Source organism: Acomys minous (genome assembly GCF_964271855.1).
Source record: "Acomys minous genome assembly, chromosome: 16".
Classification (NCBI taxonomy): Eukaryota; Metazoa; Chordata; class Mammalia; order Rodentia; family Muridae; genus Acomys; species Acomys minous.
Window position 1 is genome coordinate 70968119 of NC_140498.1, and position 26447 is coordinate 70994565.

General features: G+C 40.8%; 1 protein-coding gene across 1 annotated transcript; it reads left to right on the forward strand.

Moving 5' to 3' along the window:
• Nucleotides 1-359: 359 nt before the first annotated feature.
• On the forward strand, nt 360-26036 carry LOC311586488 (cytochrome P450 3A9-like). Its single transcript, XM_084762544.1, has 13 exons — nt 360-519; nt 3450-3543; nt 7285-7337; nt 7891-7990; nt 9131-9244; nt 9467-9555; nt 12909-13057; nt 13945-14072; nt 16578-16644; nt 19928-20088; nt 22510-22736; nt 25172-25334; nt 25756-26036. The coding sequence occupies exons 1-13, from the start codon at nt 449-451 to the stop codon at nt 25849-25851; spliced, it is 1512 nt and encodes a 503-aa protein (XP_084618670.1). The 5' UTR covers nt 360-448; the 3' UTR covers nt 25852-26036.
• The last annotated feature ends 411 nt before the right edge of the window (nt 26037-26447 follow it).

The following is a 26447-nucleotide window of genomic DNA, read 5'->3' on the forward strand; positions in this document are numbered from 1 at the left end:
TAAGTGTAGCTCACATAAATCTCAAGTCTTGCAAAATAAAAGCACCCCTGGGCAAAAGGACAGACTGGAAGAGCTTAAAGCCAATGACTTCTGTCAAGTTTATGATAAGAAGCAACAACCTTTGGATCCAATGATAACACAACTTGTATTTTCATTGATATTTCTACCAAAGGAATTCAATTATCAAAGTGGTCACACCCATGGTTCTGTGCCAACTGGCAAGGTGGAAAGTGCACAGGACTCTTGGAACTGTAGGTAGGGCAAAGCAGTGTTTCTGCTGAATGTAAGGCCAGCCCCACCCTCTTTTCCAGTTCTTAAGCACTGCAGGCTGGCCTCCCTGAATCACAGCAAGGCAGGGAGGGGAGATCAGCAGGCTCAAACCTGGAAGGTGCGGTACACACAGCTGAGAGTAAAGCACAAAAGAAAGACTTGATTAAAGAAAGCAACAATGGACCTGATCCCAAACTTTGCCATGGAAACCTGGATGCTCCTGGTTACCAGCCTGGTGCTCCTCTACCTGTGAGTAAACTACCCAGGATCCTCTCCTCAGTGGTTATGACTTGGGGGACATGAATAAGACATTTCTCCCTCTTACCAGCTTGAAAATTCCAAAGGGAAGATGAAGGGGACATTGCTTGGGTGTGGAATGCTATAAAGACCTAAGGTGTTGCTTTCAGTCTTAGGCAAATCCCTCCAAGGGGATACGTATACATTCCTCTTCTACTTAGCTCCACTTTCTGTGGATAAGATGACTGAGTGATCTCACTTAGGCTTGGGTTGTCCTCTGATTGAGCCTCAGTGTTTCCCCCAGATAAATCAACCGAGGCTCAGCAGAAGCAGGTCACAAATGACTGGCCCCTGCGTTTGATGAGACACTCCTTCTGCAAGGTCTCAGGACTGTGGGGGTGGGAGGAGCTCTTGTGCTGTCTTCTACTCTGTCTTCTTTGATGCAGGAGATGTAGAGTGTTGCCCCATGTCCACATAGTTGTGCTCCCTTGTCCAACTTCTAAGACCATTTATACAAAATCTCTAGTATACCACAGGCTCTGTGATAGGCCCAGATTCACTCTTTTTTTGTTACTCATCCCTGGAGCTCTCTGCCTCCGCAAGCACAGATGTTCTATATAATATGCAGACCTTTTTATATACTTTCTTTCTAAATTCCCCTGGAAGCATTGGTCAAAATATCTATTTCAATACTTCCTTTCTACATTGGGATGACTTCATAATGGTACACGGTAAGAAAGAGGTTATCCCGAGTTCCAGGGCTACAAATGTAACCACCATGGACAACTCATTCTACTGCTTTGTGTGTGTGTGTGTGTGTGTGTGAGAGAGAGAGAGAGAGAGAGAGAGAGAGAGAGAGAGAGAGAGAGAGAGAGAGAATACATAATGAGTTAATGAGTTCATGGATAGTAGATGCTCCCCCTCACCAAACACATCACATTTAACTTCTGTTATGATTTTACATTAATAGAAGATAGATAGTCATGGTGATGTGAAAACAGAAACATCAAACTTTTTTATCTTTGGAGGGGAAGGCTACGCATTTGTGGTATTTTGGCAACATCTTCTTCCATCTAGTCATGTTTTGCAATTAGTTGAAAAGGTTTCATTTCATTTGATCCTAAAACTTCTATGAGATAAGACCAGCAGTTTTCTATTCAGAAGGTTAAAGTCTGGCTGTTGTTCTCCATGTTTGTAACAACAGCTGTGTGTAATGTGACTTTATCTGTTTATAAGTGCATGCCTAAGGCATGAACAAATGCATAGGATAAGTTGTATGTATGCTCTGAGATAAACTTGCTGAGCAGGTTTTTTATAATTCAACAGTTTTTGCTGTGCTTGTCCATCAGGTTATGTTAATCTCTCAGTGTAGGTGGATAAGGAAGCGAATGGGGCAGTGATGACATAAATTCTATCCAGGTATGAGTTAGGACAGCAGTTCTCAACCTGTGGATCTAGACCCTTTCATGGGGCCACATATCAGATATGCTGCACTTCTGATACTTACAAATTGATTCATAACAGTAGCAAAGTACAGTTGTGAAGTAGCAATGAAAATAATTCTATGGTTGGAGGTCACCAGAACATGGGAAACTGTATTAAAGTGTGGCAACATTAAAAAGGATGAGAATGCCTGAGTTGGGAGGAAATAAGAAAATATTCCTCACAAGGAAGACTTCTCAGGTACACTTGTGGGTCGCAGCCCCCACTGAAGGTCACTAGAGGGCAGACACCCATTGGCATCCAATCAACTTCATAAATGATAAGAAAAACAAAATTTCTAGGTCAATCCATTTGCCCACAAATTTCGGGAATTCCTCGTTTTTAATAGCTGAGTAATACTCCATAGTGTAAATGTACCATAGTTTCTTAGTCCATTCTTCTACTGAGGGACATTTAGGCTGTTTCCATGTTCTGGCTATTGTGTATAAAGCAGCTATGAACATGGTTGAGCATATGTCCCTGTTGTGTGTTAGGGCATTTTCTGGGTATTATCATAATGAGTGAGTTCACCCAGAAGCAAAAAGAGACAAATGGTATATACTCACTTATATCAAAACACTAGTCCAAGGGATACGTCCCATGAAAAACCTTACCTACCAAGAAAGTGGGTCAGAGGAGAGGACATCCTATTGAGACTTTAGGCGAGAGTAGCATGGAAGAATGGGGAAATAATAGGACCCGCAGGGTCCTGGAAACCTACAAGAAGCACTTTATGACAGGCAGATCTGGGTCCTGGGGTCCTCATCAAACTAAGGCACCAGCCAAGGAGAAATAGGCAGTAAACTTCGAACCCCTACCAAGACCTAGCCGACGAACACGATATTCTCCACTGTTGAGTAGAGAGTGGGATCTGATTCTCACGTGAACTCTGGTGCCCCTTTTCTGACCATGTCCCCTGGATGGGGAGGCCTGGTGGCACTCAGAAGAGGGATAGCAAGTTACCAAGAAGAGACTCGATAATCTTAGAGCATACATAGGGGGAAGAAGTCTCCCTCAATCACAGACATAGGGGAGGGGAGAAGGGGGGAAGTGGGAGGGAGGGAGGAATGGGAGGAAACAGGGGAAGGGCTAACAATCAAGATGTAATATGAATAAATTAATTTAAAAAAAAAGAAAAACAAAATTAAGTAGAAGTATTCTAGACTGAATCTCATCACATTAACTTTAACATCACATTAACATTTACTTCAGCACTTAGAGCCAAAAAGACATTTACATATGTTTTATCTAACCATTGTGGATTTGGGGAGTCTCTCAGAAAAGGTGAGGGTAGAAATGAAGATCAAAAGTAGGTGTTACTGTTGAAGTTTTTGTTGTTGAGTGTTGCTTACATGTTTTGATCCACTCCAGCTGGAATGTTAGAATCTCTGTGTCTGTGACAGGTAAGCCCACATGACACACAGTGACAGTCCCTAAGAACTTAATATCTCACTTTACAGGTATGGAACCTATACACATGGACATTTTAAGAATTTGGGGATTCCTGGACCCAAACCACTGCCTTTCGTGGGAAATATCCTTGCATACCGCAACGTAAGTGTTGACTGAGCCTCCAGCCTGGCTTGCTGCAGTTGCCAAAGCTGGCTTAGAGCCTGCAATTAGAAAGACCAGATATTGTCTAAAAGGTCTCTGGTGTTAGGATTATTTTCTTTGGGGCGTCTGATTTTGGTGCAGGTGATCAGCTCAGCCCTTTAGCTTATTTGTTCTCATGTTGAGGATGTGTTGTGAAGACTTCTGAGGCTCAAAAGAAAGTTTGTTTGATTTTTTTCCAGTACATATTCTAGCAAAAGACAGTACTGCCTCTGGAACCTGTGTTTAAGTGTGTGTGTGTGTGTGTGTGTGTGTGTGTGTGTGTGTGTGTGTGTGTGTTGCAGTGACATGCAGTGGTGAAGTAAACATGAAGGTCAGAGAATTACTATGAGAGTTGATTCTCTCTTTTTTTCGTTTTTGTTATGTTTCTTTTTTAACATATACATTTATATTATTACACATAAATAAAACAAACTACACATAGCAGGAAGAGCCATGAGACAATCAGGAATTATATAAATGTTACATTCATAGTGATTTGGCTATTTGTGTTAGGCAAACTTGAAGTAAGCATCTTTCCTATATTGTTGAGTCTAAAATTCTGAATGAAAAGCAATATCTATCGTATCTCATCTCTATCAACTTAGAACATCTATGTAGATCTAAAAACATCTTAACCCCTAACCAACTAAGCTTAATTGTAAGACTAAACTATCTCGTTTTCAACCCCATCAGAGACTTGAGAAGGAATAAAAATTAATTACCTGAGTGAACCAGACGTGCAGGTTAACAACACCCAAAGTGAAAAACTGACAGAGACAGTTTACTGCCTTAACAGTCACCCAACACTCTCTATAATGTTGGAGCATCATCTTCAGCCTTCTGGCCCATTATATCTGACAGACATATTTGAGAGACATGAACTACTGAGGACTTGCTTACCCTGTCTTGGCAGAGTTTGGCCGTCGGCTATGCCTGCATCCAAGCTTGCCCTTTTTAAAGGCAGAATTCTGTCTGTGGCAAAATGAAGGACATTTTGCCACTGATTGTCTTGCTATATTTAAAGCTATCTTCATAAGTAGATTCTTTTTCTTTTTATTTTCTTTTCTTTTTTTTTTGTTGTTTTTCGAGATAGGGTTTCTCTGTGTAGCCTTAGCTGTCCTGGACTCACTTTGTAGACCAGGCTGGCCTCGAACTCACAGCAATCCACCTGCCTCTGCCTCCCGAGTGCTGGGATTAAAGGCGTGCACCACCACGCCCAGCTCCATAAGTAGATTCTTAAACACTCATCATCTTTGAGATAGGCTGGATGTTGCCAGGAGTTAACTTGTCTTGTTGCCAAAGAATCTTTAGAATAAAAATATTTTTAAATGTCATATTCTGTAGGTCTCTGAGCTTATGTGGCCTTTACCTACTGAGCCAACTCACTGGCAACTTTTGTTTTCATACTTAAAAACGTCACAAATGAAACTTAGCAGAAAGTTTGCTTGGTCTTGCTTTGTTTTGTTTTGTTTCTGTTACAATCATGGTCTGGTTTCCTCTCTGTTGCTGTGATAAACCATTCTGAACAAAGGAGCTCACAAGATGGTTCAGAATACTAACTTCTCTTACAGGGAACCTGAGCCTGGTTCCCATAAACCACATAGCAGCTAACATCATCTCTAACTCCAATCCTAAGGGATCTAACGTTTTCTTCTTCTTGCCTCCTCCTGCATGAGGCACGCATACATGCATGCATGCAAAATACCCATATACATAAAATAAAAACAAGTCTTTAAAACAAGACATTGTGAACAATGCAAATTAGGGAATGAAAGGTCTTATTTTATCTCACTGGCTGGAATTCTTCATTGAGAGATGTCAGCAGGAGCCTGAGTAAGAAACCATGGAGGGATGCTGCTCTGTTAGGCTCTTTGTAGCTTTCTTTCTTAAACAGCTCAGAAGTACCTGCCCATGGAATAGTGAGCTAGGTCACTTACATCAATTTGCCATTGAGATAAACCCCACAGACATTAACTCCACAGACCAATCTGAGCTTGAAAATCTCTCAGTGGAGACTCTCTTCTCAAATAATTTGGCTCACTCAAGGTAATCACTAAAACGAACTAGTACAGGAAGTAAAAAGTCAAAGAAAATGCTTGATTTGTGTCTTTTTTATTGCTTTGGAGAATTATGATGATCATTGCAACTATTGTAAAGGAAAACATTTAATTGGGTCTGGCTTACACTTCAGAGGCTTAGTCCACTATCACCATGGCAGGAAGCATGGCAGCGTGCAGGCAGACATGGTGCTGGAGAGGCAGCTAGGAGTTCTACATTTGGATCTGCAGGCAGCAGGAAGTGACTGCTACACTGGGGGCCACTTGAGCATCCCAGGACTCAAAGCCAACCCACAGTGATCACATCCGACAACAAGGCCACACCTCCTAATAGTGCAGCTCCCTACGGGCCTAGGAGGCCATTTTCTTTCAAACCACCATAAACTGTAACGTTCATGTAGTTGGGAGCATCTCTCCATCTTTCTGTGTTCAGTAGAAACCCTGAGAAGCAAGTTCTCTGTCATTCTTTGCTTACTTGTTTTCTCACTCAGCAGTGTGCCTGAGACTAGCCCACTCTCTAGATTAAAAGAGGTCCTGAACACCATGAGAAGAGCTGCAAAGAAAGTTAACCTAGGCCCATGGGGGCTCACAGAGACTGAACCACAAACCAAAGAGCATGCATGGACTGGACCCAGGCCCCCTACACATCTGTAGCAGAGGTGCAGCTTGGTCTTCATGTGGGTTCCCTACCAATTGGAGTGGAGACTGTCTCTGACTCTGTTGCCTGCCTTTCAATCCGTGTCCCCTATCTGGGATGCCTTGTCTGGCCTCAGTGAGAGCAGAAGTAATTAGTCCTTCTATGACTTGGTGCAGCAGGGTGGGTTGGTGCCCTTCTCCTAGGACAAGTAATGGGAGGTAGGGGATGAGGGTTGTGAGGGTGAGGCTAGGAGAAGAGAATGGAAGGGTCTGCGATCAAGCTGTAAAATGATTGAGTAAATAAATTAATGAATGGGGGCAAAGAAGTCCTAAGTTTGTTCCAGCGTCTACTTCCTCTGGTGTTCTAGGGAGAGCTTTTGAGGTGGACAAAAGGTACTTTAAATATGGCGATGCACAATGGTGCCTGTTTCTGGAATCTTTCCTCATGTTCACTTAGCTTCTGTTTTCTCTTGTGCCTATGAAAGGAATAACTCCCAGTCCTTGAGCATTTAGGGATGACATATGGGGAAACAAATATATTTTAGAGAGCCACGGACTCCCTATTATTCATAGACAAGAGTAAGTGGCCATGCATGTACAATGTTGGGGGGAAACTTAACAATTTAAAGGTCCTTATTTCAAATATCTCCTGTATTCTTGCTCATTTCCAATCGTATACGTAAGAGTAAGAGCATCCCCCTTATGGCCAGTGATAGACCATAATATTGATTTAGTGAAATTCAAAACATTTGTACCGCAATTAGATAAGGGCAATCTACTTAAAATAGTAATCTGGGGCAGGAAGATGGCTCAGCTGGTAAATGTGTCTGCCACCAATCCTGAGCACCTGAATCTCTGTCTCTCTCTGTCTCTCTCTGTCTCTCTCTGTCTCTGTCTCTCTCTGTCTCTCTCTGTCTCTCTCTCTCATGCAAACATACACACACAAATAAATACATATAAAAATATAAAAATAATAATACTGATTTTTCATTTTATTTTCTTTTCCCAGGGATTTTGGGAGTTTGACAGACAATGTCATAAAAAATATGGTAAAATGTGGGGGTAAGTATTCTGGAAACTTCCATTGGTTTACTTGAAATTATTATGTATCTCAGTGCCTGGAAGACATCCATAGACTTATGACTATAAGTATTTTAGAGGCTTTTCCTATCACAGGTCCTGTATGTCTCCAGGTACCATGGTTCACAGACTGAATTAGTCTGAGAAAATTACATATTTTGACATTTCTCTTAGACTTGATGGCCCAGGGATGGCTCACCTGACCTTCTGACCAATGTTTGGCTACTCAGGTCAATATTCATGTATGCATCACCCAGATTTAACAAACGCTCCCATTTATTCCTAAGTGTGATCTCTTTGTGGAACTATTTCATGATTGCTCCTTCCTGCATGCGCTACATTTTACTTCTGCTCATGAGACTCCTGGGACATGAGGTCAGAATTCATGTCTTCAACTAGGAGCTCGCATCCTTGTGTGTTGCACAGTTTGGATTATGGGTCTTGTAAGATCTGAATCAATACGTGGGTTCCAGGGCATGCCTCCAGCTATAAAATCTAGCTGATTGGTTGAATCCTCTCTGCTTTCCCAATGCAGGTTTTATGAGGGCCGACAACCTATTTTGGCTACCATGGATCCAGACATAATCAAAACAGTGTTGGTGAAAGAATGTTATTCTACTTTCACAAACCGTCGGGTAGGCATCTGTTCTTTAAATCATTTCAACATTTATTCATGTGTTTATGCATTAGGTAGGGTGTTTTGGTGCGTATGATTCTGTGTGCGTGTGTGCGTGTGTGTGTGTGTGTGTGTGTGTGTGTGTGTGTGTGCGCGCGCGCGCGCACGCACACGTGCATTAGATGTGAGTAGCTGTCCCTGCTCAACACACACAAGGAAGCCAGAGAAGGATGCCAGGTGGCCTATATAGTCACTCTCTCATTCCCTTAAGATGGAATCTCTCACTGAACCTGAAGATAAACTGACAGCCAGAAGCCCCTCCCCTGACGTTTTCCTGTCTCTGGCCTCACACAGCTGGGGTTACAGGCACACCTGGCCATTGCCATTTTTAAGTGGGCATGGCTACAGGTACAATAACTTGAGCACTGGGGACAGACAGGTGTACTTCAGGAGTTTTCCAGCCAGCCAGCCTAGATGAAACAGAGACCTTCAGGTTCAATGAGATAGACTGTCTCAAAGGAATAATGTGGCGTGACAAAACAGGACACCTTGTGTCCTCCTCTTGCCTCTCCACATGCACACATGGACACACATTTGCATACCCAAGGAAAAACACCAAAAACAATTATTTCTCTAAATTTATTATGTTGAATTCAATTTTGATATAATAGGTAAATTTTTTATCTATACACATCAGACCCAAAATGTTCTCATTTTAAAGGACATATCGCCAAAAATACTTATTTTTGTACAAAACATGTGTTTTCTTAATGTGCATAAGATTCAATCAACTATACCTAATGAAAAACAGCAATAAAAATGTTTTACATCGAATTGCATTACTTCTTCCAAATAATGCCAGATCCCTCCAAGTATGATTAGTTTTTCCCAAACCACTTTAATCATCCCTTATCAAAAAGCTCATCCTATGAATATATGTAAATACATAACTAGCCTGTCTTTACAAGGCCACCAGTTGTCATCAGTGCCTTTCTACTTGACACAGACTGAAAGGATGAAGTTAGGTATTTGAGACAAATATGCATTGAACAAGTTAGATTAACTAACAAGAGCATCATAAATAAATGATACCCTTTCTTACAGCTGTTGAATTCACCAAACTTATATATGGCACCATCTCTTTTGCTTTGGATTCTAGGTTTTTGGTCCAGTGGGAATTTTGAAAAAAGCTATCACTGTATCTGAAAATGAGGAATGGAAGAGATTAAGAACATTGCTGTCACCAACCTTCACCAGTGGAAAACTCAAGGAGGTAATGAAGTAGTAAGTTTCTCATTGGAAACATGGAGATCAGATCTGGGGACAGGCAGAGTGGAAGACCACAGCCCTTTCCAAAGCAGTGCCCACTGCATTGACACTCCTAACAATGGCCTTTTGTATCGATGTGACCTCTTGCTTTGTCCCTGGGAAGGCTAGTCCACTGAGAATTGAGCCCCCTCATCTCACTGCGGATGATATTTTGTTTTGTGTATAGATGTTCCCCATCATTAACCAGTACGCAGATTTGTTGGTGAAAAATGTGAGATGTGGATCAGAACAAGGTGATCCTATCACCATGAAAGAGTAAGTACCACCACAGTTGTTGGGTGCTGGGCTCTTGCATTAGTTACTTTCCTGTTGCTGTGACAAAATAGTCCAACAAAAGCAACTGGAAAAAGGAAACATTTATTTTGGCTTACAGTTCTAGGGGCTACATGTCCATTATGGCAGGAAGACATGGTGGCAGGATCAGGAGGCTAACTGATAACACTGCATCTAACACTCAAGAAACAGGAAGCCCAACCTATAAAGATTCAAGATCTAGCTGAAGCAATCTACCCTTCTCAAATAGTACCATGGCCTCAGAAACCAGTGTTTGAACACATGAGCCTTGGTGGAGGGCATTTCATATTCAAATCACAGCAGTTGTTAGTAAACACCACAATTGTCTGCCAGGGAGTTGAGGTTCACATTAAGTCCCTTCAGGAACCAGACATGAATGAGTTGTTGTTGTTGTTGTTATTGTTCTTCTTCTTCTTCTTCTTCTTCTTCTTCTTCTTCTTCTTCTTCTTCTTCTTCTTCTTCTTCTTCTTCTTCTTCTTCTTCTTCTTCTTCTTCTTCTTCTTCTTCTTCTTCTTCTTCTTACAACTGATTGCAACAACTCAGCCTCCTGCTGAGGCTGAGATCAGAAAAAACTAGAAGACTTTCCTGTAACAGTGCTGTGACTATAATAGGCCATCCAAGAAAAAGGACATCTCCCAAGAGAAGGTAGATTGATGTCTTAGTTTGAGATTTATTGCTTTGAAGAGACACCACGACCATAAAAACTCTTATAAAGGAAAGCATTTCATTGGAGCTGGCCTACTGTTCCAGAATTTTAGTCCATTATTGTCATGGTGGGAAGTGTAGCAGAGTCCAGGCAGACGTGGTGCTGGAGGAGGGGCTGAGAGTTCTACATTTTGATCAGCATGTAGCAAAAGACTACTGTCCCACTGGGCATGGCTGAGGAACATATGAGACCTAAAAGCCCACTTCCACATGGCACACTTCTTCCAACAAGGCCACAGCTACTCCAACAAGGCCATGCCTACTGCAACAAAACCACACAGCCTATGAGTTCCACTCCCTACAGCCTAAGCATTTAAATACATGAGTCTATGAGGGCCATACCTATTCACCACAAGTGGTTATAGGTAAAAGGATGCCACTTCTTTATATAGGAGCTGTGGTTAATCTCTCTATCAATTGTTCAATTATTTTGGAAATTCAAGGAAACAAGATAAATTGTTTAGAAAGAAGGATCATGCTTTAAAGCACATTCGTTAGTGTGGATTTCATAGAACATAGACAGCCAAGAAAGCATTCCGCTCATATTGGGACATCGTGTGTTCACCAGAGATATTAAAGTGTAGAAGCAAGGCAACTGGATGGGTAAAGAAGTTTACCACCATGACTGAAGGCCTGTGTTTAATCCTCAGGACCTGCATGGAGGAAGGAAAGAATTTATCCCCACAAGTTATCCTCTACATGCATGTCACAGCACAAGTGTGCCCACAGAAACACACATACATGCATATACACACACCCCACAGGGGGAGGTGCACATATATGAAAGATACACCCAGAGTCAATAAATGAAAGTGTAATCATCCCACTATTTCTCTTTTAGCCTGTTTTTAAAGAGGGGAGTTCCTGTAAGGCTGTGGGCTTTGTGATCAGGTCATTTTCTAGAATAAACCCAGGCCTTTTGAGTCATTCAAGAAACACTGATGCACCACTCAGACTTCCTGGAAGATGAAGAAATGTGATCACACAAGTAGAGGAGAGAAATTTGTATTTTACCAGGAATATTATTGATTCTCACCATTTACAATAATATTCTGCCCTTGGGGCAATTTCACCTCCCCAAGACTGGGGACTAGCAGATCTATCAGTACCTCGAGCATGGGGTGTGACTCAGGGAATTAGTAACAATTCTTGTGTGTTGTACTGAAGATGTATAGGCTTTGGGCATAAATACCAGCAATACACAAATACCTGATATGATGTTCTCTTTCTTAGTCCCCTAGGCATAGACAGTCACTCTAAATTGTCCTGGTGGGACATGGTGCTTCCACATTCATCATCATCCACACTTCTCTCCCACTGATACAGTGTGTCTGATTATAAGTTTCTCTTCTTCTGTGACTCCGTGTCTCTTGGTGTCTATTCAAATTCCATATCTATTTGTGGGATTAAAAAAATCTTTTAAATACCCTGAATAGTTGAGCAGTGGTGGTATGTGCCTTTAATCTCAGCATTCAGGAGGCAGAGACAGGTAAATCTCTCCAAGTTTGAGGCTAGCCTGGCCCACAGAGTGATTTTCAGGACATCCAATGCTACACAGAGAAACCCTGTCTCAAAAACCCAAACCAATATCCTGAATTTAAAAAAAAACAAGTTATGATAGACAGATCTGGGCCCAAGGGTCCCGCTCAAACTAAGGCACCAGCCAAGGACAATACAGGCGGTAAACCTTAAACCCCTACCCAGATCTAGCCAATGGACGGAACACTCTCCACAGTAGAGTGGAGAGTGGAATATTACTTTCTCACATACTCTGGTGCCTCACCTTTGACCATGTCCCCTGGAGGGGGAGACCTGGTGGCACTCAGAGGAAGGACAGCAGGTTACCAAGAAGAGACTTGATACCCTATGAGCATATACAGGGGGAGGTAATTCCCCTCAGGAACAGTCATAAGGGAGGGGAATAAGGGAAAAATGGGAGAAAGGGAAGAATGGGAGGATACAAGGGATGGGATAACCATTGAGATGTAACAAGAATAAATAAATAAATAAATAAATAAATAAATAAAACAAGTTATGGGGTTAAAGAGTCCATACTATCTTACAGTTCCAGTTTCCAGTCAAACATCACAGGGAAGTCAAGGCAGGAACTTGAAGCCACTAGTCACACCCACAGTGAAGAACAGAGAGAAATAAGTACACACACACACACTTGTGCTCAGTTCACCTTTTCTACACTTATGCAGTCAGGGATCCAAACCCAGGGAAAAGTGTTGCCCAACATGGACTGGCTCTTTCCACATTACTAGCACAGTCAAGGAAATACCTCATAGGCATGCCCAAATACCAACTGGATACAAACAAAAGTTCAGTGAGAATCTGCCCACAAATGATTCTAGATTGTGTAAAGTTGACAACTAAAACTCACCCTTAACAGCATCCCTATCACAGGCCAGGACAAGGACACTTTTGACACTCTCATCTGATGAACTCACCAGAAAGCATGATGGAGACCTAGCTTCACCACAGCAGAGGTTCTGGCAGTGTGTGTCTTAGCTTGGCTTGTGAATTTACTCCCATTTGGTCCATTATGAGTGCTAGAAGAAATAAGAGGAGTTATAGATGTTAATTCCATGTCTCTCGCTACTCAGCGTCTTTGGGGCCTACAGCATGGATGTGATCACAGGCACATCATTTGGAGTGAACGTTGATTCCCTCAACAACCCACAAAATCCCTTTGTACAAAAAGTGAAGAAGCTCTTAAAATTTAATTTCTTGGATCCATTCTTCCTCTCAGTGAGTATGTGAACTAACATTGCATTACTTCTGTTTTCTTCCATTTTATTTTTCAACAGTTTATGACAAATTTTAATCACTTTCATTCCCCTGTTCCTCTTTCTTACCCTCCCCCTCTCCCACTGGTACCTTTCTTATGGTTTCTTTTTTAATAATGTTTTTATTTCTTACATATGCATTTATATTATTACACATATCATTAACTTTATTTCAGACACATTGCACATGGCCCACTTAAATGGACTGGTCCATGGTTTTCAGTGCACATAAGATATTCATAGTCATGAGTATTGTCAGCTATGGAATCTTTTTGTCAATTCAGAAGCTCTGTACATTTAGCTATTAACTCCCTACCTTCCTCAGGTGTAAGCAACCAGTAGTCTAGAGTCTAACCTCCTGTAAATAGAATTTATAATTTGTCACTTTTGTGTCTAGTTTCCTAGTTGTTATGTTCTGAGAAGTTCATGCAGTGCTGGAGGGGTGGCTCAGCCATTAATGGCTTAGGCCCACAACCAAAACGTCAAAAGTTCGTGTGTCTTACAGGATGTTTCAGCATGTCCTTTCTTTTAGTGGCTGAACCAGTCACTTGGTTGAGTGTATTATTATTTTGGTGAGCATCTTGCAACCATATTTACAAGTGATGTTAGTATTAGGTTTTCTCTTTCTGAGAGGTGTCATGCCTTAGAAGCTCTTTCTTGACCACCTTGATTAACTGGACTAAAGCCTGATTTATCCAAACAGACCTTAGTTCCACATGTAAAAGATGAGAAATAAATTCAACCCTGAAACTGTGCAGCAAGTGCCATTATTGTCCTGAGTTGTAGAATAAATGTAATCGTCCCAGGTAAATTTTGTATTTTCATTGTGGTTTCTCTTTTCTCTCCCCTGTAGTACTCTTTCCATTCCTTACTCCTATTTTTGATGCACTTGAAATTACCATCTTTCCACAAGACGTTATAAGGTTTTTTAGAACGTCTGTAGAACAAATGAAAGAGAGCCGCATGCAAGAAAAAGAAAAGGTAACATGAGGATGTTCATTTGTTGATAAAGTGTTAAGGAGGGTGTGTGTGTGTGTGTGTGTGTGTGTGTGTGTGTGTGTGTGTGTGTGTGTTCCATATAATTTTTTCCAAGATATATATTATTTTATTAATTTGTTCTTGTTACATCTCAATGGTTATCCCATCCCTTGTATCCTCCCATTCTTCCCTCCCTTCCATTTTCCCCTTATTCCCCTCCCCTATGACAGTTCCTATGTTAAAAAATGGGAAATTTTATTATATTTTGACAAAAATGAAGATTTTTGGAATATAGATATGAAATAAGCTAGGAAGAAAGCATTTAAAATTAAATTATATATTATGATCAATATTCCATCTGATAAATACTTTTGAGATGAGAATTTCACATGCCATAAAAATGAACCCTGACTTCATTTCTTAATGGATAAAGAATTCAGACTATGATATTTCTAACCTGAAAATTCATTCTCTGTGTCTCTGCTCTGTCTCTCTCTCTCTCTCTCTCTCTCTCTCTCTCTCTCCCTTTCTCTCTCTCTCTTTGTCCCTCTGTCTCTCTGTCTTTGTCCATGCCTCTGTCTGTCTGTCTGTCTCTGTGTGTGTGTGTGTTGTGTATAAAATTTGTGAGGATATAAATTAGTTACAGAAATTATGGAAAACTTTATGGATATACCTTAAAAACATTAATGCTTTTAATTTTCTCAATGTTGAGGTTAAAACTCAGGACCATATTCATGAGTGACAAACACATCATCCTGGAATAGTAGTCTAAGTTGCCCTGAGTATACAGCTCAAGCCTATTCTGGAATTGTATTTTGGGAACAGCTTTTATGATTTTAATGTTGGGTCAAGAGATCACAACAGTGCATCCATTATTAATGGCTCATTTCTTCAATGATTCAGGTCTGTGATCTTAATTCATCCCAGGAGAAAAGGATGAGCAAAAAGTTAAAACCTAGAACTTCCATATAATATACTCATTTCCCTACTAGTGACAAAGTGACATGAGCTTGTGTGGGAAGCATATGTACTCCCATGTGCACTGAAGCCTTTTTAAAGTTTCCAAAAGCTGTTGGAGTAATGGACTTTAAAAGTTATATCATAAATAAAAATGTGTCTGAAAATATGTTGAACCTTATTAGAATGGTATACATTATATACATGTATCAAAATCCCACTTTACCCATTGATATGTGCAAAATTTTCTTTGCTTTTGAGATAGCATTTCTCTGTGTAGCCTTGGCTATCCTGGATTCTTCTTGTAGACCAGGCTGGCATTGAACTCCAGAGATCAAACACACACACACACACACAAACAAACAAACACACACTGAGTGCCTGGATTACAGGGATGCACCACTGCACCCAGCTGACAATTTTCATTTTTTTCAAAGTATGCCTTCACATGAATATTTAAAACTAGATGAGAGGGCTACAGAAATAGCTCAGTGGTTAAAAATTGACCTGTTCTTGCAGAAGATCAGATTATAGTTTCCAGCACACATATCTAGGTAGGGCTGGAGACTCATAGAATAGTGTAACAGCTTCATGGAACTCAGCACCATTTTCTCACCTTTATGGGCATCTGCACTCATGTATGCACATTCCCATACACAGACACACATTAAAAACATATAAAGAAAAAATAAATATTTAAAAAATTGTGGGTCAAAAGTTGCCATATACCTTCCTAAACTGAAAATTGTTCTATTTAAACATTATTTCCCAGATACTTTAACTCACCTTTAGTAAGGAATAGCTTCACTTCCAAACCTACTATTTTATAAAATTTCCAAAAGAAATTCACTTTAGGTTATCTGGTGCTGTACTGTCTGCTTTATTTTGAGTTTTTAATTTTTTTGAAACTCAGTATGACTATGTGGCCCAAGCTTACCTCTGTCTCTCAGTTATCCTGCCTAAGATGCTATGAACACACATAACCAACCTGCCTGGCTGATCTAAATTAAATTTGGGTCTCCTATGGCTTAAAGTGGGCACAGGACTTATCCAGGTAGTCGGGCTTTATTGTATAGAGCCTTAATTTCAGAGTAAGGAAGTTCATATGTCAGGGAGGCAGGACTGGGTAACCCCAAGATGTCCCTGAGAATCATAGCAGTCTAGTTCAGAGGAACATTTCAAGATGATCACCCCAAAACTACAAGGACACTGTCCAGCATTAAGATAGGACACAGAGTGAAATCCAGAACTTCCTCCTCGTAGGCACACATGAGAAGGGAAGGATCCCACCAGGGATGATCAGAGCCCAGAGAATTCTGGGTCAAGGGCAACAAAGACCAGCAGTACTGGACACATAGCTGGTGTTTATTCAGGAAAGCATTCTGCTGCCCAAAGCTGGTATGTAGACATACGTGGTCACCACTACCTCTGGCACCTTACTGAGAGTTCCTGACTTAAATAAACAGTATTCTCAGAAGTATGGCTAGGTCTGAACTTGTGACTCTCTCTGACAACACAACTGACTTTGCACCTTCCAAAATTGTTTTTCAGCAAAGACTGGATTTTCTTCAGCTGATGATAAACTCCCAGAATTCCAAAGATAAAGAGTCTCATCAAGGTAAACAAAGATGGGTCATTTCTACTGATTTGAAACCACAGAGACAGATATTTATTATGGAAATATGCAAGGGGTTTTCCATGTAGACGAACATGTCTTCAAATTACAGAATAAAATTTTAGCTATGCAGCCATAGGGACTTTCTAGAAGCACACTATCGTTACGGTGTTCAAAGTCTGAAGGGCAGTCATAAGCATGAGACTCAGGCCTAAAAGTCATTAGTGATCTCTCAATCTTATACCACAGAACAAATACCATCTCAGCCTCATCTAGACCCATGGAGTCAGAAACTGTGCCTGTAGATTTATATATAGACATCCCGTGATCAGGAGAAGCCCCACAGGGGTGATGCTCACTGAAAGCACAGGGTGAAAGTCTACTCAATGCTTGATTTAGAGTCAAACTTTGATGGCCTGTGTAGTTGATTTAAAAACTGTGTTGAGAAAGCCTTGGTGTGAAGCACATATCCCATTCTTCTTCATAGCCTTTCAGTTACTCATTTTTCCCATCATGGATGGCTTTTGCTGTGATGGTTGAAGACTGAAGGCTTGCTAATTTCATAATGTCCTCTGCAGCTATGAGCCCCATTATAAGAAAGAGAAAGCTGTCTGTCTTTTTGTTTTCTTTTTTCTTTTTTCTCTCTTTCTTCCCACCTTCCTTGTTTTGTTTCCTCTTTCTTCACTCCTTTCCTTTATCCTCCATCTTCTCCCACACGTCTCTCAGCAGCACAATCATACACCAATCCTGTTCCCTTACCATCCTAACTTATTTTGACACACGGATTCAATAGCATTAGTCTAGGGTAGAAGCCCTTTCACATGAACTCCTAAATTCTTTCTTAAGGTAACTGAATGTTGATTTCTTAAAACTAAGCAGCTTTGTGTCTCTACTTTGCTACCACAGCAAAGAGCACAGTTCGGAAGTTTTCACATCCATACTCTACTTTCATTTATTGGATTTTTTCTTGTTTCTGTGAGAAAATACATAAAAATCAGAAAATTTAAGAAGGTATGGTTTAATTTGACTTGGGGGTGAAATTGGTCACCTATTTATTTTTGGAGACTTGACAATGCTTAAGACAAACATGGTCAAAGGAGCAGAGAGTGTGGCTAGACTACCAAACTTCAAGGTTCCATCCCAGTGACCCACGGCCTCCAAGCATCAACACCATCTGGGCACCAAATGTTCAGACAGATGAGTTTAAGGGGATACTTGACATTCAATCTACAGCAATAACATAAGGTTCATGTTCACGGAGATGAAGAATCTGATCGGGCATCTTTCCACCAAGAGCAGTACAGATGTCATGGAAGGCAAACCAGAAATCTGCAAACCTTACAAACATTCATTTTCCACCTTTATTGGTTTGGTTTTTTTTTTCAGTTTTAAATTTACAAGGTTGGAGCAGGACACATGTTTCTAAATATCTGACTCCAGCCCTTGATCAGTGCTTAACTCTTCAGTGCTTAACTGTTCTAAGCTTCTCTACAGACTAAAGCCCAAGTGGGAGAACAAGTATTGTCAGAACTCTGTGTAGTCAGCCAGTGTGGAACACAGCTGGGAGAGGGGACTGCTAAGGAAGATGACGTTCAGCTGTGATTGAATAAGCATTGCTAACTTTATTTTATGGACTCATGGTTCTGTGTGTTTCATGCTCAATTCTCCTTTAACTGGCATTTTCTTTCTTCTGATATATTAGTGTATTTATTGGAATAAGGTCAGTTGCCACTCCTGTGGCTTGTTATTTAGCATAATTTCCATGATCATCCTCTTTAGAATACTAGCAATCCTTGCTTATCAAGTGAGATTGTTCACAAAAATATCACACCTCACAAAAGTCGTTGTTCTGATTTGAGAAATATAAGTTCACTTTAAGACCCTCTATTTCAACTTACTTGAGGCTGTGAATCCAGACTACACTCTGGGTATCTTTAATGCCATTGCCTTGGGTTACCTAAGGTATATGTACTTTGCAGATCTGTTAATGCTCCATGAACTCGGGTCTTTGTATTGAATGTTCATTCAAGGTGTTTCCAGCTGTATTTTTACTAAGGATATTTTAATTTTTCCTAATGGAGAATGTTATTTGGTTGCATTTATAGAAATAGACTTTCTAGGGCTGGCCAGGTGTCTTCATGGTTGAGGGCACTTACCCAATAGGCACAAGAACTTCAGTTTGAGTTCCCAAAGCATACACATAAAAAGCCAGGCATATCCAGACATAACTGTAACCCCAGCATTTAAGGGAAGAGACAGAGGAATGCTTAATATCGTTGCCTAACCAGTATAGCTGAAAGGGCAAGCTTTCAGGTCAGTAAAATACTCTGATGCAAATAAATAACATGGAAATGACAGAGAAAGACATCCACAAATTGACGGTGGCATGGAAGTGTGAATATGGACCAGTCAAGTATCTGGATAGTCAGCTCTGCTGATGTCTGCAAGACATGCTACTCTCAACCCCCACACCATCGAGTCCCTACACAAATATACCATATACACACATCTTACTCACATACATCACCCCATCTACACTCATATATATACACCTCTCATACACTCACACACAGACACACACATAACACACACACAAACACAATATTTTTTAATTAAGCAGAATGAAGGTTTCAATATATCATATTTTCCTATCTGTAAAGGATTATTTGGAAATTTTAAATTGTCTAAAGAGTGGAACTAAAAAGTGAAGAAAACATGTAGATGCTTTCTACAATCATAGTTATCCAGAGGCATGCTAAGACACTGTTTCATACTAAGCAGTCATGCTGTCTCTCCATATTGCCCAGCTTTGGTATTGTTGGTGGTGATCGGATGAGGATCAAATGGGCAAGAGTAATATACACTCAGGGAAACTGGATTAAAATGACTTTTCCGTTTTACCCCCTTGTTAGGGAATGAAAACCAAACCTGATATAACCCTGAATGTAATTTCATGTTTTCTGTAGAGATTTGTGATCTTTCTTTGGTTGATCCTCATCTAATGTAGCATGATTTATACTCACCTCCTTCACCTAAAATGTATGTCCTGGACAGATGTGATGGCTCAGCAGGTAAAGACACTTGCTGCCAAGCCCAAAGACCTGAGTTCAAACTCCAAGACCCAAATCAGAGAAAAAGAAGTGAACAAAGTCTTGCAAGTTTTCCTCTGACTTCTAAACACATATTTTGGCATGCTGCATTCTATACATACATACATGCATACATACATACATACATACATCAATGTAAAAATAAATGAAATAAAATGTGCTTCCTTTCCTTTCAGGTTTATCTGACCTGGAGATTGCAGCTCAGTCCATTTTCTTTATTTTTGCTGGCTATGAGCCCACTAGCAGTGCTCTTTCCTTTGCTATGTATTTGCTGGCCACTCACCCTGATGTCCAGAAGAAGCTACAGGATAAAATTGATGTGGCTCTACCCAATAAGGTGAGGGGGTGAGACCTGGAGAGGACAGTGTGCAGAATCATTGACATGAATGGCTCCTTATCACATCCAGTGAGAACTTTTAACAAAGGTATAGGTTCCTTTGCCACCTTTATTTTTAAAATGATGTGAAAATGCAAATTAATAGGAAACAGGCATCAGATTCTGCTTTAAGGAAAATAATGTCTTTGTAGATAAATGTTCACATAGCTTTATCCATTTTCTGTCACCAAAAAGTACCAAGAAACAGCCACAAATCACAGTGGCATGGAAGTGTGAGCATTGATTAGTCAAGTGTCTGGATTAGTCAGCTCTATTGATGCCATGTTCTGTGCTGTTACTCGCTAGTGGCTGAGGGTGACTGGCCTTAGCTGTCATGCGATAGATGATTGGTTTAGCACTACTCCACACATCTCTCTCCACTCATAGGTGGCTCCTGAGTCATACTCTTACCCCTAAATTATGGTCTGTCCAAAATTCCCATACAATAATAGTCACCTCACTCTTTACAACTCTGCCCAAATTGGGTGTGTGTGGGTTGTGAGGTTACCTGGTTTATGTGTAGTCCATCTGGCCTATCATTCTTTTCAGAGCTTATAGGAAATCCCTAAAGTAACAACTATCAGGCTGGACCAGCAAGAAAGAATGGGGCTGAGTGATGGCTCCTGTTCTCATTGTGACTTTTTCCAGGGTGCAGTTGAACATCTTGATAACAGTGACTCTTCTCTGTCTTTTGTCATCTTTAGTGCTGAAGAGACTACTAGTACCTCCTCCAATAAATTTGTTTTTGCTTTTTGCTTCACAACCATGTTACATACTTTTACTTAATTTTAAAATGTGTTTAATTGATGTAGAACTACATCGCTTTCCTTCTTTCCTTTCCTCCCTCCAGCCCATGCCTCAAATCTCTTCCATACCCTCACTTGAAGATGACAACACCTTTTGATTACTATTGTTACATAAATATATGCATGTCTACAGATGTGTGTGTGCATAAGCATACACACGTACACACACACACACACACACACACACACACACACACACACACACACACAACCTGCTGGGTCCATTTTTGTTGTTTGTGTGTATCTGTTTTCAAAGCTGATTACTCCGCAATGGACAACCATTAAGAAGGCTCACCCGCGAGAGAGGCTAACTCTCCCTCTTATAGCAGTCACTGCTTGCCTAAAGTTCTTTGTCTAGGAGTGGGACCATTTGAAATTATCTCCATCCACATTGACCTGACCATTAATATTGCCGCTGTTCTGGTTTTGTTTATGTATCCATTTCTTAGGGTTTTTTGGGAGTTGTTTTTTTTTTTTGTCAAGACAAGGTTTCTCGGTGGCAATCTGGCTCTCCTGGACTCACTTTGTAGACCAGGCTGGCTTTGAACTCACAGAGATCCGCCTGCCTCTGCCTCCCCTAGTGCTGGGATTACAGGCCTGTGCCACCAAGCCCGGCTTATGCATCCATTCCTAAGAGACATTGTTTTTGTGGCAGATTTCCTCTTATGATCTTTTCACCTCCTCCTCCCCATGTTCCCAGAGCTGTAAATGAAGTTGTAATGTAGACCTATCTATTGGTAGGGAGGTTCCCATGATCCATTGACCTCTCCACTGTGTCAGTTGTAGCTTCCTGGGGTGCAAAGTGGAGTTTCTTTGATGAACAGTAGTAGCTATTCTATCTGATCTAGTGTTTCTAAATCTTTGATATAATAAAAAGAATGATCATGCAAGATATTTGCAACTAAATAAGATGGGGATTTGCTTAAAGATTAGAAAGATAGATCATAAGTTATGAAATCAGCTGTTCTTTCAGAGGACTTGAGCTCAGTTCCTAACGCCTACTTCAAGAGGCTCGCAACCATGTTCTAGAGGCTCTGACACCTTCTCCTGGCCCCTGAGAGCAAATGAAATCACATGTACAAGCTTCAACACAGATATATACACATAAATAAAAGTAGAGCTTTTTAGAAAATATATAGGTATTTCTTCTTACTCCCATTTTATGGACTTTCATGTATACGTGTAGCTTCTTCATGGAAAGTAACCCTAACTATGGCATGTTGTTATTATGTATAATTGTCATCATCTCTTGGTAATGGTTCCTGACGTAAGAAAGGAGAAGTAGTGAATGGTACTGTTGAGGACTCAAGGCCTTGGGTTTGAAATTATCCTAAAGGATTTCTTCTTAATGGGATATTGAAGAGGTTAATGAATGTCAGTTATAAAACTGCTTTGTAAATGCTAAGGTTCTTCATCAATAGGACTTATTCTGTGGTGCTCCAAACACCAAACTAGTAATTCATAGATGAAAATTATGTCAAAATATTAATTTATGAATGTCTGTACCTCTCCCTCACCGGCTTTCTCTCCCTCTTCCTCCTGTTTTCTTCCTCCCTCTCCCTTCCCACCCCTCCAGGCACCTGCCACCTATGATGCCCTAGTACAGATGGAGTATCTAGACATGGTGGTGAATGAAACTCTCAGATTATATCCAGTTGGAGGAAGGCTCGAGAGGATTTGTAAGAAAAATGTTGAAATCAACGGAGTGTTCATTCCCAAAGGAACTGTTGTGATGGTACCAACCTTTGCTCTTCACAAAGACCCAAATTGCTGGCCAGAGCCTGAGGAGTTCCGCCCTGAAAGGTACAATGACTTGGGAACAAGAAACTACCCCAAGCCAGGCTACTCCAAGCATGATGTATTGACTCTTGGTACTAAAGATCTGTTTGTAGCAACAACATTCTCTCTCTCTCTCTCTCTCTCTCTCTCTCTCTCTCTCTCTCTCTCTGTCTCTCTCTCTCTCTCTGTCTCTCTCTCCCTCTCTCTCTCCCTCTCTCTGTCTCTCTCTGTCTCTGTCTGTCTCTGTCTCTCTGTCTCTGTCTGTCTCTGTCTCTCTCTCTGTCTCTCTGTCTCTCTGTCTCTCTGTCTCTCTGTCTCTCTCTCTCTCTCTCTCTCTCTCTCTCTCTCTCTCTCTCTCTCTCTCTCTCTCTCTCTCTCTCTCTCTCTCTCTCTCTCTATCATGGTGTGTGTGTGTGTGTGTGCTGTGCATTTGTGTGAAACATAAAACCCATAAATATTTCAGAATTATCTTAAATATTTAAATGTGATAAAAAAATTTTAAATGTGTCTAAATTTCTAGAAGTTTATACCCAAGGAAACATATAAAGGTAAACTTTATAATGACATTGTAGTGGGGTGACTGTATATTTTTGTAAAATATCTGATTTAAATAACCAATAAGTAATGAAGGGAAGTAAGAAGAAGCAAAAGAAGAGGAAGGAGCAGAGGCAGAATGAGAAAAGAAGGAATAGAAGGAAGGGACTGGAAGAAGAGAAAAGAAGGAAGGAAGGATAGGGAGGGGAAAGGGAGGGAGGGGAAAGAAGGGAAGACATGGGTAGGTAAGAAATGAAGGAAATGAAGAGGGAGAAAGAGAGAAAGGAGCTGGCAAAAAAAACAAGAAAGGACATGTAGTCCAAAAGAATAAGAATAGATGATATAATGAGAAGAGATGATATAATTACACAGGGAAAGAGGAAACAAATTTTCCGTAGCACCAGGTATCTTATTCTCTGTGCCCAGTGAGCAAGTGGTCAGCCGAAGTCTTAGTTGAGGCAAAAACTTGCTTTTCTTCAATAAGTCTTATTTATTATGTGTCAAAATATGAACACATCACTGTACTAAATTCACCTTTCTTGTTTAAAGATGATTCTATTAAACTGGATGTAGTGACCCATTCCTTTAATCCTAGCATTTTGAAGGCAAAAATAGGTAGATCTCTGTGAGTTTGAGTGTGGCCTGTCATACATAGTTTCAGACTGGCCAGGGCTGCATACTAAGACTGTGACTCAAAAATAAATAAACAAATAAACAAACAAACAAACAAACAAACAATTTATTTGGAAGGGTGCTATTTGGAAGCGCATTAACCTCATCTCAATGCAACTACAAGCTTCACCATGGTGAAAGGAGAGGCCTGTGACCTACAATTACTATAGTATATCACCTACTCCAAAAGCTAGAAAACATCAAAGAAGAGTGGGTGGACAGACTGTACTGGCTAGAAGGGTGAGAGGTGTGCTATCAATGTCTTCTGGACAAGACATGGCCATTTCCATCATAAACACAAAGCACCTGTGACTTCCTGTAAAAAGATTTTCACACGAATTAAGAGGCATGAAAGTGGGAGGGGGACTAGTTGGGAAGAATATCACGAAGGAAGTGAGTTCACAGTGTGTTGTATACAACTAATAAGCTGCCCCCCAAAAAAATAACTTTCAAAAGTTCCATCAAGATTTAAATAAAAAGGTTAGTTGATTTTTCAGGTTTTCTTGTGGTGTCCTGGACCTCTCTGGATCTTTCAATCCTTCCTTCCCCTCTTCCACGAGATTCCCCAGGCTCTGACTACTGTTTGGCTGTGGGTCTCTGCACCAGTTTCCAGCAGCATCTGTGTGAAGCCACACAGATGACTATTATGGTAGCCTCCTGCCTTGAAGAATGCATGAATATCATTAGTAGTGTCCGTGGTGGGATCTCTCACGGCATGTGACTCAAGCTGGGCCAGGACCCATAGGGGCTCACAAAGGCTGAACCACCAACTGAAACCATCCATGGGATAGATCTAGCCTCAAACACACATGTATCAGATGTACAGATTGGTCCTCATGTGGGACCTCTAAGAGCAGAAGCAGGGGCTGCCACTGACTCTGTTGTCTGCCTTTGGATCCCTTTTCTCTAACCGGACGACCTTGTCTAGCCTCAAAAAAAATGATGATATTCCCACTCCTACTTGGTATGTAGAAGCAGATTGATAGCCATGGGAAGTCTCTCCTTCCCTGAGAAGAAACAGAAGAGATCACAGGCATAGGAGAGGGAAGTTGAGAGGGATGGACTATAAGGAGAGGAGGAATAGGGACTTCCTACTGGGATGTAAAGCAAATAAAGTAATTAATGAATGAATGAAAAATATTTTAATAAGGCACTACAAAGATGCCTGTGGATATCTAGAAGATACCAAACAAGTGGCCATTGTGGGTTTTATGCTTCATGAACTTGTCTTCATCTACTCCTGTGGGGACCAGGTTCAGCAAGAAGAACCAGGACAGCATCGATCCTTACACATACCTGCCCTTTGGGAACGGACCCAGGAACTGCATTGGCATGAGGTTTGCGCTCATGAACATGAAAGTTGCTCTTGTCAGACTCCTGCAGAACTTCTCCTTCCAGCCTTGCAAGGAAACTCAGGTCAGTGTGCTCCTTCAACAAGTTATGTGCACTTTGGTTTCTTAATTGGGGCATCTATATGCATAGAAGTATATACTTACTCACTTTTTAATTTATTCTATGAGCCGAATAACTTCTTTGGTGACATCTGTTGAGGATTGGAGCCTTCAAGCATTGCCTGAATTTTTGCCTTAATTATAATGATTTCCTATATTCTGGGGAGTGGCTCATTAGGGAAAATGCCTCCACTGTAACCTGAGTTCTGTCCAGACCTCAAAAAATTTTTAAAAAACACTGATGGCTCCTAAGGAATGACACCAAGGAAAAGTACTTTTTGGTGCTTATAAAGCATATTCATCTGTAATGAATCTCTTTCTTATTTCTGTACTTGGTGACACTTCATTGCTTAGCTCTCACTGTGTTTTTTCTATAACTGTTGCAGATTCCTTTAAAACTAAGAAAGCAAGGATTTTTTCAACCTGAAAAACCCATCATTCTAAGGGCTGTATCAAGAGACGGAACCGTAAATGGAGCTTGACAGAAAGCCTACCACAGGCTGTGTCCCATGGCACCAGAATCCAATTTATTTTGTGAAGAAAATGAAATAATGAAGACAGAATTGATTCTCTTGATGTACAGGGGACTCTGGGCATTCACCAAGCTGCTCACCTCCTTTACTCACCAAATTTCAAAAATCATGTGCTTCCCAAAATAGACAAGAGCAAGAGCATTTTCTGTGTATGGTTTTTGTTTGTTTGTTTGTTGTTTTATTTTTGGCTTGCTTGGATTGGTCTTGCTGGTTGATTGTTTTTAAACGGTGTCACATTTACCCCAGGCTGGCCTTGAACTCACCAACGAGCAGTGGATGTCCTGAAACACCTGATTCCACCTTCCTAATGCTGAGATTATTGTCCCACACTACTAGGCCCAGGTAGATTGTTACTTCACAGAAGAATGGGTGGTTGCCTTTGTTAGATAACAGTGCTGCTCTTATTTGTCTGGATCTTTGTGCACAGTCAAGATACATGGGCTGAGGACATGACTGGGTGGATAAAGCGCTCATTATGCAAGTGAATTAACTAGCACTAAGAACCTCGGAACAAATTTAAAAGATGAGCAGGCTGGACAGCCACC

Excerpts from the sequence above, each read along its gene's own strand:
- LOC311586488 (XM_084762544.1), top strand. The coding sequence starts at position 449 with ATGGACCTGATCCCAAACTTTGCCATGGAAACCTGGATGCTCCTGGTT. Across the intron at positions 3,544-7,284 it reads ATATCCTTGCATACCGCAAC|GGATTTTGGGAGTTTGACAG; the intron begins GTAAGTGTTGAC and ends TTCTTTTCCCAG. Across the intron at positions 7,991-9,130 it reads CTACTTTCACAAACCGTCGG|GTTTTTGGTCCAGTGGGAAT; the intron begins GTAGGCATCTGT and ends TTTGGATTCTAG.